We start from the raw sequence: 14,138 nt of genomic DNA, 5'->3' as shown, positions 1-14,138 counted from the left end.
TTTCTTGTAGTTTTTACAGTTTAGGTTTCTCTTCTTTCTGACCCTCAACTGTTTTAGCTCTAAATTTTCCATCTTTCTCAAGATTAATTTATTGCACTTCTGATATCTCTGTGTATATAAACATACGAAATTTTCTAATGAACATTTTTTAGATTTTGGGAGGCCCTGAATTCCAGAATTTTTTAATTATTTTCTTTCAGGAGCTTCATTAAATCAGTTTTGCTTAAGATTACAGTTGTAGAATTAATATGTTTTGCTGTCTTAAAGTGGATGCTTTGCGTAGTGTGATTATTTAAATCAATAAAAATTATGTGGTTGGTATAAATAATCATAATTGCTTTCACATTAATTTGAACCTGTAATTGGTCAAAGGACTACTGCAAAGTTGTTCAGAAAGAGAATAAATATGGACAGCTATTTTTTATTATGGTGTTGGTCCTCTTTCAAGCAAAATGTAATGGAAACCAGAATGCTTATATTATATACTTCCTGCAGAACATACCATGACATTGAGAAATACACAGTAAAAGATCTCTAACCCTGCACTAGTTATATTCATTCATCCAGTTACTTCTGGTGGAAAAAATCTGGGCAATTTTCAATGTATTCTTTATTTTTGAAAAATGATATATATAAATTGCCAAATTCTTTTGAGTTACTTTCTCCTTCACCTTGATAACAAAGCCCTTCATGTTCTTGGTCCATTTCAACTTTGAGTACAGCTCCCTCTCTCTCCCACCAGTTGCTAGTTTGTTGATACGAGAGGAGCTTTTTGTGAGAAGTGAAGGGCGATAAACTAAATGAAGAGTTTACTCACAAGAGAAACTGTTATTTGGAGGGTTTCTGTAATCGTATTTAAATACCATTCAAAACCTAACAGTTTGGTTGAGTAGTTGTAAAATGTATACTGAGGGAGTATCTGAAAGGGATATCTAACACACAGTTGTTTATCTTTCTTCATTTCTGAGAGGTGTGAGGGTGTGATAAAAGGAAGATCACTGTAGGTATGAATAAATACAAAGAAGGAAATGAAAGGACTTTTGTTTTTAATGGGACCAAGTTAATGATTAGGATTTCTGTTAGATCAAGAAACTAAAAAAGCAGTGAACTGTCTTGTTGCTGCAAAAGTTTTAAAAAGAAAAAAAAATGAAACATCAGAATTATATTTCTTAGCTGGGATCATTAGTTATTGACCTGTTGAGAAACTGTAAACCTACATTTTGTCTTGAATTTTAGGATGTGAAATAGGTTCTGTGATTCATGTTAAAATAATTCGTTTACACTAAGTGGTGAACCTCTGGCAAATTTCTTCAGATGAGTGAACCCAATTAGGAGAAATACAGAATAATGACAGGAAAACATATGTTACAGAAGACTGTGACACTGTACCATTTACATTATTTATGTTCTTGAAAATTACAGTATATGGTATATTTCTAAAAAAAAATGCTATCCTGTATTATAAAGTAATCATGATAAAAGTTACTTATAATTTATTTAATATTTAAGTCTTGTTTGAAGTTCATTGTAGTATACTTTGAATTATAAAATTTACCTATTTAATCCTGTAGAAGTTTTCAGGCTTTGCTGCTGTTTAAAGAGAAAGTCTAGTATTGAGTTGAAAGGGCACCAAAGTATATCCATCCATCTTTAACATGATTCACCTTCTACTGCCCTTAGTTAGTTGTGCTAGAAACTAGGATGCTTTTTCAAAATTCTTTATAGTGCTATTTTATAGTTCAGTTATTTTATGCACTGTAGAATATGTGGTATTCCAACCATTAAATAAATGTTGTTATAATGTTCTTGTTCTGCTTGCTTTGCCTTCTTAAGGTATGTGCTATCAGAAAATACAATAAAAACCCTGAAAACATTTCATTCATTAGGTTATAATCAAATCAAATTATAAAAGAAATAGTTCTTGCCTTTACAAAGGTTATAAAAAGAACTTTTGGACAAATTCATAGAAGTTACATATCATTTTATCTGAAATTTTAAACTATTTCTAATATTCTTGGTGAATTAATGACAATGCAAAAATAAGAAAATAATTCCTTATAGCAATAATTAGAACATTCTAGGCATCATGTTAGTACAACATTCTTTTTAATGTTATATTTTAGGGAGTACCGGTGTTGAACCGAGGTACATAGTCATCTCATTAATTATATAGGCACATTGATCTGTGAATAGAGTAACAATAATGCTTAGACATTACATATATGCCAAAGCATTTTTCTAAATCCTTTAAATGCACTTTATCATTTATGTGGACCATAGCATATGAGGTGAGCACTACTAGCTTAGTTTCTGGTATTCCAGAAAGTATGTACTATAAAGAACTTCACACCCAACTGGATTTCGAGGATACAATTAAAATCCCGGCTCCTTATTTGTTTTGTGTTGTCAAAAACTTCCTGCTGAGAAATTCAGGTTTTGACTCATACGTTTCTGTTTACTTATAGGACCATTTTTAAAAATTGTAATTTTAAGTATGATGTCTAATATCCTGGTAAGATATTTGTTGTTGTTGTTGTTCAATTCATGTTGAATACATCAAAAATTAAAATTAAAATGTGTAACAGAATAATAGGAAACTTGGCCGTTTTTTTTTTTTACTTCTAGTCAAACTTTAGTGTGACCCATACCACTGTATTACAACATAAAGAAAACAAAACTCTTATAAAGTATTTAATAATGTAGAGTAACTTAATATTACTTGAATTTTTGTTTTATGTTTCTAGTTACTTGAAGAAAATGCGAAAAACTTCTATGTTATATTTAAGTAAAAATAATCAAATAAATTATGTTACACAAGTTTGATACATTCTGTTTTTCAGGTGCAACAATCGAACACAGTGTATAGTAGTTACTGGGTCAGATGTGTTTCCTGATCCATGTCCTGGAACATACAAATACCTTGAAGTCCAGTATGAGTGTGTCCCTTACAGTAAGTATGCAGTTTATATTATTTTACACTTTCCCCAGCATTAGTCGTTGGTGCTGAAAGACTACACATGTGAAAGAAGCATATGTTTATGGCCTACACAACCATTATGCATGCAGAGCACTAACAGACTTGGGCCTCCAATTAGCTTCATGAAGTGTGGAAGGAAGCCATAGTGTGATGCTGGCCAAGTGTCTGTCTGTGTTCTTAAGTGTTTGGCTTTTAAGGCTAGTGTTTTTCCAGAAAACAAACTTGAATTAGCTATTCAATACGGCTGATAGAAATCTGTACTTTTGCCCAATACCAGTTGCTGACAAATTGGTTTGGCTCACAGTTTTCTAAAGAAGGAATTGACTTCAGTTTTAATCGTGAGCTACTTGAATGGCTACCTGCTGTTGTAGTAACTTTAGTGCTGGGTAAAAGCTACCATTGCAGTAACTGAGGCAAGTGCTTTACTTTTTGTTCTGTTGTCTTTAAGGGAGCATTTCTTTACGGGATTCAGTGATGAAATCTTAATGCTAAATAAAATAGTTAGATATAACATAACCTTGCACATGTTTCTGTTTTTAATTTTTTAGCATCATTGTTAAGATCCTACAGACAGATATTTAAAATTCAATTGAAAAGTTTATAGGTAGGCTTCGGCCAGTAGTCAAATTTTGTGTAATTTTCCTTCTAATCTCAGAATTCGTACTTCAAAATTGTATTCTGTACTTTCAGTTTTAAAAATCTTAGCATTTTCGACAACTTAAAGTTTGAATATTACCTGATTTTCATAAGCTAGTTTGATGGTATTGTTGTCTTCTTTGCTTTTTAAATTACAGAAAAGATAGAGATGTCATTTAGTCATGTTAGTTCATAGGCATTTGAATGTTTTTTATCAGCAATTTTGCTGATTTGAGACAGTTTTTATACACTTTCCTCCTTTAATAAAAAAGGATTTGCCAAATAATGAAATTGCTCTTTCCAGAACCTCAAAAGCTAGGTCATGAGTTCTTACAGATGTATATGTTCAAGCTATCAATATTTCTAAAACCAAAGGGCCAAATTCTGATAGATCTGCTGTGTCCGGTATGGTAGTAACACATTCTGGCACATGCTGTGAAGGCACTCTCCATCTTTTCTCTGACACAGTTTTGACAAATTGGCTTTTTGTGTTATCAGTTAAAGGCCAAACACAGATTATCTTTTCATCCCTGCTCTGTGTTCCTGTGTTACTGTGAAATGGATGCTTTTTATGTTTTCAGTATTTTCTATACCATTTGTAGGATTGGAAGCCTACTGAGTACACTGATCTTTATATCATTTCTCCTGTGTAGTGTTGGTGGCTTACGTAATCATTCTCCTGTGCCACTAGAGGAACATTGTATTCTTTTGACCTAACCAAAATTTTGTTCCATAAAGTCACTTTCACTTGAATTTAGCATGGTTTCTGTCCTCAAATTAGAGAAGAAATACAGCATCCATTCCCAAACAGTGGAATCAGTCAGAGCTGCCAAGAATTGTCTTTCTGGAGCCAGTTCCTGTAACCTAGTCTATAGACCAAGAACAGTGTTAAGCAAATATTATTTTCAGACTCATAAGTTATTTCTTGTGCTGTTTAAGAAAGGAAAATGGGGATATCTTCTGGAACATCTAACTTGCAAAATTTTACTTTTTCAGTTCTCCAGAAGTATTGTACATTGTGCACTAAACTTGTAAATAGCTATACTCAGAGAAGTATTTGTTCCTTTTAGATTTTGTCTTTTAATTTTAAAAAATCAGTAATTAATTTGCTGTTACCTTTCTAGATGTTTGCACGAGGCAGAAATAAGTCTATGGGTTTTTGTTTTTTTTTTAATCCTTGCTAAGGAATAAAAGTAATTATAATTCCTATATACTCTACAGTAATGACACTCTATAAATTGCATGGTTTCAACTAATATTAAAATATAATGCAAAGAGTCTCCTTAAATTATTCTAATCATATGTAGGATAGTGTCTTACCTCTTTTTCTCATTTTCCTCACCTTTTGTTTCTTTGTGCCTCTGTCCGTTGTATTCATTCCTTATACTTTCTTTTATTGTGAGCCTTTAACTTTCACTTTCTCCTTGATTTAGTAGTGTTTTTATATTTTATAACATTTGCATACCTCTTTTACACGTTACTTAGTTGATAAAATTGTCACCATCAGATAACATTTATTATGTATTTTTTACATTTGGCTTTATACCAGTTTCTATTCACAGTAAATCCTCCAGGATCTTACATATTCCAATTAAGTCCTGTTATAAAACAATTTCAGAAAGTTTTCATGACTTCTGAAATTTTTAAAAGAAATTTGCCCAACAGAGAACATTAGAAATGCTGTTACTTTGTTTACTTTAGTATGTTTATAAAAGGCACATGCATTATATGTGATGCTTGTACTTGTCCAGTTAATATCCATGTCAAAAGTGTATGTATACAGGGTATCCATTATTGCCAGACTGTTAGGAATTGCATATATTTTTATTTGAAAGAAGTCATAAAGATCTTGGAGGATAAAGGAGAGTAATCAGATCAGAATTTTGCATCCTATAGGCAGCATTTGGTTTTCATTTTTGTACCTCTTATTTCAAAGTATCATTGTAAAAATACTGTAATATTAACCACAAGTTTTATTTAATATGAAAAATAGCCATTCTTATTGATTAAATTATTATTAATGAATAAACATGTAAGATTATTCAGTGAAATCGTGTGTCACTTCACATACAGAGTATGTCGGCTGTGTAGTTAGTGTGGGTTAATTTCTTGTCTTGCATATCCATGTAGTCCTCCACTCATGTTGGTGGTTCATATACTTGTATGTTTGGTCTGTAGAAAAGTAAGTGTATTGTTAATTCATGCAGTCTCTTAAGACAAGTTGCGGTATATTTTTGGCATGTGATAGAGAATGCTGATTATATTAATTTTATTGTATTTTTGTACTCTTCTACTGATAGAATTTTGGCTGCTTTGACAGATGTCTGTCCTTTTGATTTTCATAAAAATAATAATGTTTTTTGTTGTAAAGAGCCATATATTCCTTGTATGATTCATTAATCATCAAAGGTTTATAATATTTTTAATCTTTACTTTTGAGTGTTACTTACTTTTCAACAGAATTATAAAACATATACAATATATAATTTATAATTATTTTCCTTTAATACATGATATCAAATCTCATGTAAATAAAGACTTTGATATTCTGTTCACTAACTACATTGTAATTTTAGTTTATCAAATAGTAAAATTTAGCCATTTTCAATGAATGGAAAACAAAATATACTTTCTACATCTTTTATTGAACTTGTTTTAAGTTCTTTTTAAAATAAACATTTTAAAATGTATTATTTCCATCCTTTACATTTAATTTATTTAAGTAAAATTATCCTTTCCTTAGGGGAAAGAAGCGTACAGCTGTATATAAATGTAGTTTGAGTAGTCACAACGCTAATGATTTCTCCTATCCTCATTTTCTCACCACGCCCTTCCACTATTGATTCTAAGCAGGTATAATATTGGTCTTCGCTGAGGAGTACTTTTAGGACTAGTGGTTTATACAGAAGTGTTGTTTTCAAGACAGTAATGTTGAATTTCTTGTTTTTCAGATGTAGTCAGAATTACACATTACAGAGCAAGTATGTTTCCTGAAAGTGGTTACATAGACCAAGTTGATTGGGGAAAGTTGTAGCTTAATGTGGAAAGTTGTTGTATGCCATTCCTATGGCAAAAATGTCCGTGTGATGTTTTTTTTACCGTAGGTGTTTCAGAAGGTCAACATTTAATCTTGATGAATTATTGTAATTTTTTATAATGAATCAAACTAAGATCTTAATAAAATGTACACTACTCTGAGTACATTTTGGAAATGCAATATTAGCACACCCTAATGCATTTTAACAACAGAAAAGGGAGAAACAGACATCAGTCTCATCATTTTATGAATTTCAGGCAACATACTTCAAACCTATATACAATGTAAAGTATTTTATGGTTTGTAAGTATTAGAATACTGTTTACCAACAAGAATCTTACATAGCCTCTTTCCTAACTGCATAATCCGTTTCTTGAAACTGTAGTTTTGTTTTGGTTTTTTCCTCATATAACTCTACTAATCAGGTTTGTTTTATGAAAGCATTTACTTTTTATAAGGTCTGTGGAGTTAAGGTATTTGTTTTGAATGCTCGGTATGGTTGTTGTTGCATGCTAGCTTGCTTTCTGTGTAAATTTATGATGGTAGAATTGTCATAATAATCTAACCATAATTCTTTCTTCCTTTTTCTCCTTGCCTACTGTGCTTGCTTTTCCCTTGTATGTATTTTGCTTACTTTTTTTTATAGACTTAGTATTACAAGTTTGAGATATATAATATAGAAAATTTAATCAGAATTTTATAATAAAATGTATGTGTAAACCTAAGTAAATATACTAATTCTTAGTGGGGAAGAAAGGTACCACCTTACCCTACTCTTCAAAATCTCTACTGGTGATGGGGGGATATTTATATATTCTTAAAGAGGAGGCTTTTTTAATGGTTAAAATTGATTTATCTAGGAATAGAAAATAATAGAAAAACAATTGAAACATACTGAGATGCATACTTATATATTTCTTCTTAGTAAATATCTATGAAAAACATATAACCACGTCAGCATTAAATTTGATCTAAACTCCAAAATTAAGTTGTGATTTTTATAAATGTATTTTTCTATTGTTATGCTTATCTAAAGTTAGTTTAATAATTGAGTTCACATAAAATAAATGGGGATGATGTACCTATGCATGCATTTATGTCTGTAGCATACATATACAAAGTAAAACTTGGTAAGAATGCTGAATGACTTTGGAAAGGCAAGAGTATGTATACCATGCATTAGTGAAGAGTTTCATTATTTATTCAGGTACACTAAGTGAAACAACATGCCAACATATTTGTATTGCCTCCTTAATCTCCTAAAATGATTGATCTGTGTTCTTTTATGTAACTTTAGAATCTTTCTCCTGCTAGGTTTTCCTGTTGTGTGTTTCTCTTTATCCAAAGTAGTACAGCTCTTATTCTTCCTGTATTTAGCATCTGTTACGAATTCAGTCTTAGACTAATAGTCAATTTATTTTAATCTTTTTTCTTTTTTCCTTGCACCTTTTTTTATTTTTCTTCCGATGCTTAAAATAGAAGTGGAGCAAAAAGGTAAATAATGTATACGGTCTGAACCCCAGCTCCCTGTTATGTGCCTTATGGATGTTAACCTCCTCCCTCCCCTCTCCCCACAACACTCCTGTGTTAAAATAATCAGCAGGATCTCATAAATGCCACCTCGTAAGGAAGTCAACTGTTTACAATGAAATTGTATGACTGCTAAATCTGGTGATGGGGTAAAAATTTTGAAGTCGGCGAGGGGGAGCTGCCCTTTCTCTGTTTCTTTTTTACCCTTTATCTCTTTTTCTGACACCCTTGGATATTTTCTTATAATTAAAGTGTCATCTTGCCTGGCTTCCAGAACCCTCTCCATAGCATGCCATGGTTACAGGGTCTCCTGATTGTTTCATCAGTGCTTTTCTTATATTTACTTTTCTGTCCTCCTAATTGCATTTTCCAAATATTTATGTTCCTCAAATTGAAGCACCTTTGTTTTCAGTCTGACTTACGTAAAAGTTCTAAATAAGTCTTCACGTTGGATTTTCTGTTTTATTTGCCTTATTTCATGGTTTTGCTTTTGGGGGCTCATAGGTGAAGTAGGAGGTTGAAGGGTATAATGTTTGGAATAAAATAAAATATATACTGTTGTGCACAAGCTCAGACTTTTAAAACATAGGTTAACAGATTATAAAATGAAAACATAGCAAAAAATTAAATTGTCAGCCACTTACGAATGATCTTAAACTTAGGCTTTTGCTAGTGAAAATAAACTCCAGTTACTTTGTACCCTGATGCACTTATTATGCTAACTTTAGAAAATAAGGGTAGTATTTGTATTAAGTATAAATTTTGGTAAAATTGAATGCTAATAATGTGAATTTTTCCCTTTTGATTTGTGACCACTGAAATGTGTTTACCTGTGTAATGTTTTAACTTGGCTTAATTTTTGTCTTTTCTCTGTAACTGTTAGTTTTTGTGTGTCCTGGGACCTTGAAAGCAATTGTGGACTCACCATGTATATATGAAGCTGAACAAAAGGCAGGTGCTTGGTGCAAGGACCCTCTTCAGGCTGCAGATAAAATTTATTTCATGCCCTGGACTCCCTATCGTACCGATACTTTAATAGAATATGCTTCTTTAGAAGATTTCCAAAATAGTCGCCAAACAACAACGTATAAACTTCCAAATCGAGTAGATGGTACTGGATTTGTGGTATATGATGGTGCTGTCTTCTTTAACAAAGAGAGAACGAGGAATATTGTGAAATTTGACTTGAGGACTAGAATTAAGAGTGGTGAGGCCATAATTAACTATGCCAACTACCATGATACCTCCCCATACAGGTGGGGAGGAAAGACTGATATCGACCTAGCAGTTGATGAAAATGGCTTGTGGGTCATTTATGCCACTGAACAGAACAATGGAATGATAGTTATTAGCCAGCTGAATCCATACACTCTTCGATTCGAAGCAACGTGGGAGACTGTGTACGACAAACGTGCCGCATCAAATGCTTTTATGATATGTGGAGTCCTCTATGTGGTTAGGTCAGTTTATCAAGACAATGAAAGTGAAACAGGCAAGAACACAATTGATTACATTTATAATACCCGATTAAACCGAGGAGAATATGTAGATGTTCCTTTCCCCAACCAGTATCAGTATATTGCTGCAGTGGATTACAATCCAAGAGATAACCAACTTTACGTGTGGAACAATAACTTCATTTTACGGTATTCTCTGGAGTTTGGTCCACCTGATCCTGCCCAAGGTAAGAATGTTTACTTGCTAATGCTTATGTCATTTTGTGAATAGCGTTTTTTTTTTTTTTTTTTAAAGACTTCTTAATTTCTTTTTCCTATTTTCTTCCCCTTTTCATAGTTAAAGCACAAAGGACAGTGTTGTGGTACATTTAGCCTTATTATGGTTCGTTTTCTTTTTCTCCATTTCTTCATTTTAATGTTGGCTTCAAGAAATTATGGCATTATTGATCAGTTTAGTTTTTCATCGCTAAAAATATAATACCAACCAGAAATCTGTTAGCAGTCATTTTTTGTTTGGTTGTTCTCCCCTACTTGACTGCCGAATTGATTACAATCTATGTGCAGACCTTTTAACTTCTTGGCACCAGTGGTTAAAGGATACGTGTGTTAGGAAGTCCCAGGAGAATGGCTGGGCTTGATGTACAATGCCAGGTATATGCGTTCTGAAGTTTTGGTGTCTGTTCTCTGGGTAGGAGAGGGAGCCATCCAATATTTTTCTAGATTATCGTGTACAATTACGGTTTTATTTTCTGATAAATTAGTGACGGTTTTAAGTCAATATTTCTGTGACTTTAACAATCACATGAACTAAGCTTTAAATGATCCCAAGTGATGACGTACGATGACAGATATGCTAGCACTGTGTGATTTGTATTCTCTTTATGGAGGATCATTACTTTAGAAAGTAATGCTCAATTTTTGGAAATATACTTTGGTTTATTAAGTGAGTTCAATTTTGTGGGAAATAATTTTTGATGATAAATGAATATTTCATTAAAACAAGATTAACTCATACTCATGATGAAAGAATAACTTGTTAATGTATTATTATAGAACTTGCACTGTTTATAAGTCTTTTATTTGAACAGTGTGTGTTTAAGATCTGAATTAATATCCTAATTTACTGAGTTAATCTTGAAATTATTGCATTATTTCAAAATTTTAGGAACTAGAAAGTTCTTTGGAGTGATTAAATTAATGTCTTCAATAGGGTGGGGCAGAGACTAATATCTTTTTTCTTCTACTAAAGCAATGTAAGTATACACAATTAAATATGTTCATAACAAACCCCCATACATATTTTAAGATATGCTATTAATCAGTTTTAAATATTGTCATATGGTCAGGACCTCAAAAGCAGAAGTCACAGCTCTTTGTCATGGAATTTCTAATTTAAGTCATTGTAGGATACCAAAATATGTGAGTTTTGTTCATATAATAACAATAATGATCCATTGACTTAGTGTACCGTCCCTTTTTCCCTAAATCAGGTTATGTTTGTATGTTTTGGCTTATAGTTACAGCAGTAATGTTCATTGTTAAATTTATAACAATGAAATCTTCTTTTAGGGCATTGATAGTTTTATTGATAGTATCTTGGAATCCTTTATTTAAAAATGTATACATGTGTTTGCTCATGAGGCAGCCGTTTGGTTTGTTTCATCTATTTCAATTGTTTTTCCAAAAGCTGCTACTACAGTACTGCTTTTTTATCCTATAGGTTTGTCAAAAGGCAAACTTACGGGAATTGACAAACTTGTGTTGGCATTGGCTAAAATTATATTGATCCTCATGTTAACCTTTTTGTAGCCTGTATTAGTCTCACAGTTGTTAGATTTGTCTTGGGTAGCAGTAAATTTTTTGTCATCCTCAGAAAAAAACGAAAGAAAATAATATTTTACAAATTGCAAATTAATAATCAGGCAACAACTTGAAGAACTGTGAATAAAGTTGAGTATAATTCAGTTCAACAAATAAAAACATTACACATCTACTTGCCACAAAGTACTTCAGTGAATACAAAGATGGTTAGTAATATCATCCTCCACATGTGTCGTATATTCTAGTAAATAATTTGATCCATTTCAGATGAAAAGTCTTTGATAGTTTAGATACTTTTGGAAAGAGCAGTTAACAGGCTTGAAAATTAGAAGCTTTGTCAGATATAGCAACTGTATGTTCCTACAGCTATGTTTTGTCATCCAAAATAGCTATTCTTAAATAGTCCCAGAACATGAAAATTCATATTGACCCCTTATTCAGCCCTTAGTGATGAAAGTATTATCTGACCTAAATTTCTCTCACTGCTGTTTGACCCATATTCATTTTCTCTCTCTCCCCCCCCCCCCCCCCCCCCCCCCCCCGCCCGGGCCCTTGTAATTTATATTATGCTTTTAGAGGCTCCCGTCTCTTTCACCCAAGATGTGTGCTACCTATATGCATGTAGGTGGGGTCTTGCAGAACTGTTCTGGCCCACAAATTTAGGTCAAACCAATAAGCCACTGTCTGCTTTTCAGAAACAAGATCCAAGAAACCGATAGAACACAGCAATCAGAGAAATGAGGTCTTTTGCCTGTCATAAAGCAGTGATTGACTTATTTTGCTGAAATTCATAGTTCAAGTCATCTGTACTGGATTTGCTATCACGTATATGGCCAAGGCATAAATTGTGCTGTAAAATTATCCATTTTTTTTTCATTATCCATATCATTTTTCATTGTGGACTGTTTAATACTATATTAGCTTCAATATTTTTTCCCATTTATAAATCCAAGCCTTTTCATTCCTAAAAGCACACACATACTATTTTTGTGCTCTGATCTTTTTTTTTTTAATTTTTTTGGTGAATTTTGAGCTTTATGTGATCCCTGCGTAATTCATTTGCTCCACTCCCCTAAACGAGGTCTGGTTTTCCTCTTTCACTTTCTCCCTCTCTGGAATGGCCTTAGAAAAAACCTTTTCCAGTCCTGTTTTAACTCTTTTTCATGTCTTAATCTGGATTGTTTTGTATTTACTTAATCTATCTACACATTTGATATCCCAAATATTATAAAGAAAATGATGTGTTTTTACTTGGCTTTTGGCAGTTCCTCAACGTTTGTGTTAGACTAATTAATGAGGTGATACACTTCTGTAATACCAGGAAAAATTTTTTATCAAGAGAGCCAGTTTTGTTTATACATAGCATAGAATACATACTTCCGGAAATACCTTTTCACTGATAAAGAATGCTGTATAAAAGATCAGTGTTTTTAGACAGTGAACAGGGGCAAGTTGAATAGGTGCTCATTTTTGCTTTACCAAGCTGCAGACTCACTCTAGGGTTCATGTCATGAACAGTGGGGTGAGGGTGACTTCTTGGATCTCAGTGAGGAGAACATTACGCTTGGCATAAATGGCTGTTGTCTTTAAACCCTTTCATGTAGGAAAACCCTGGTAATAAATAGAAGTTCTTAGTGCATAACCAGAGTAAATTGAACCATTTACTTTAAAATGTTTCATTTTAAATGTTTTAAATGAACATTTAAAATCTTCATGGGTATTTACTAAGCATGTTTATTAACATCATTTCTTAGGTATTTTGTTTCTACTCACGTGATAAATGGTAGGTAGAATCCTAAGTCAGCTAATCTGAGTACATGGTATGGCATCAGGATAACTAGAGCTGTATAAAAAGGTTTTGTATTACAGTTATAATTCTATTGTGAGTTGTGTTTTCTATTATTATTTATAGGATATTCTTGAGTTTTGAACCTTTTGCTGTGTTTCATTACGGACCTTCTCATTGTTTGTTATTCTAGTCTTATATTTTCTTTCCAAATTGTTATTCTTTTAGAGATTTACACACAACACCATGTCAGTTAAATGTTCCCAGATAACTGCAAGGTTACTCGTTGGATGCCATGTTTTTCTGGAGTCTATGAAAATCTTTGGGAAAGTAAGATCATAGCATTTAAGAGTATGGGAAAGTGACCTTAAACAAATTACTTAACTTCATCGTTCAGTTTCCTTATCTGTAAAAGGAAGATAATTATAGTGCCTACTTCATGGAGTTGTGGTAAGGATATAATAAAATGATCTGATTATCCGTGAATGGTGATTGGCATAGCACCTGGCACATAAATGCTAAGTCAACATATGCTTTTATCATTACCAGATGCCCTATTGGGGCCATTTCCACCTGTGGAAATAAATAATAATTTTTAGAAATACATCTGCATTTCTTGCCTTCACATGAGAAAAAAACGTTGCTTTTCTTCTAGTATTGCTAAACTTAAACCTTCCAAAATCCCAGAAATTCTGTGTGTCCCTCTAAAAGATGTAGTTTTGTCACTTAAGCTTCATGATCATGTTTCTTTTCATGATATCCCAGTATTTTACTCATTTATCTTTGAAGAATAAGTTGATTCCCTTTAATCTATTTTGGTGATCAAAAGGTAAAAAGGTGGCTGGGCACAGTCGCTTACGCCTGTAATCTCAGCACTTTGGGAGGCCGAGGCAG

At 32.6% G+C, this 14,138-nt stretch overlaps 1 protein-coding gene across 22 annotated transcripts in view; it reads left to right on the top strand.

The window, feature by feature from the left end:
• ADGRL2 (adhesion G protein-coupled receptor L2) overlaps positions 1–14,138 on the top strand; it is a 698,223-nt gene that overhangs the window by 638,083 nt on the left and 46,002 nt on the right. For 13 of the 22 annotated variants that reach the window (XM_031933790.1, XM_031933800.1, XM_031933787.1 and 10 more), the window contains 3 exons: positions 2,841–2,950; positions 8,133–8,144; positions 9,064–9,864. In XM_031933790.1, the coding sequence (XP_031789650.1) occupies positions 2,841–2,950; positions 8,133–8,144; positions 9,064–9,864 (923 nt within the window). The remainder of the gene's footprint in view (positions 1–2,840; positions 2,951–8,132; positions 8,145–9,063; positions 9,865–14,138) is intronic. The other 9 variants (XM_023208823.2, XM_023208832.2, XM_023208799.2 and 6 more) reach the window with 1 other exon arrangement.

This window comes from Piliocolobus tephrosceles, chromosome 1 (genome assembly GCF_002776525.5).
Source record: "Piliocolobus tephrosceles isolate RC106 chromosome 1, ASM277652v3, whole genome shotgun sequence".
NCBI classification, from domain to species: Eukaryota; Metazoa; Chordata; class Mammalia; order Primates; family Cercopithecidae; genus Piliocolobus; species Piliocolobus tephrosceles.
This window is presented reverse-complemented; position numbering and strand designations above follow the sequence as displayed.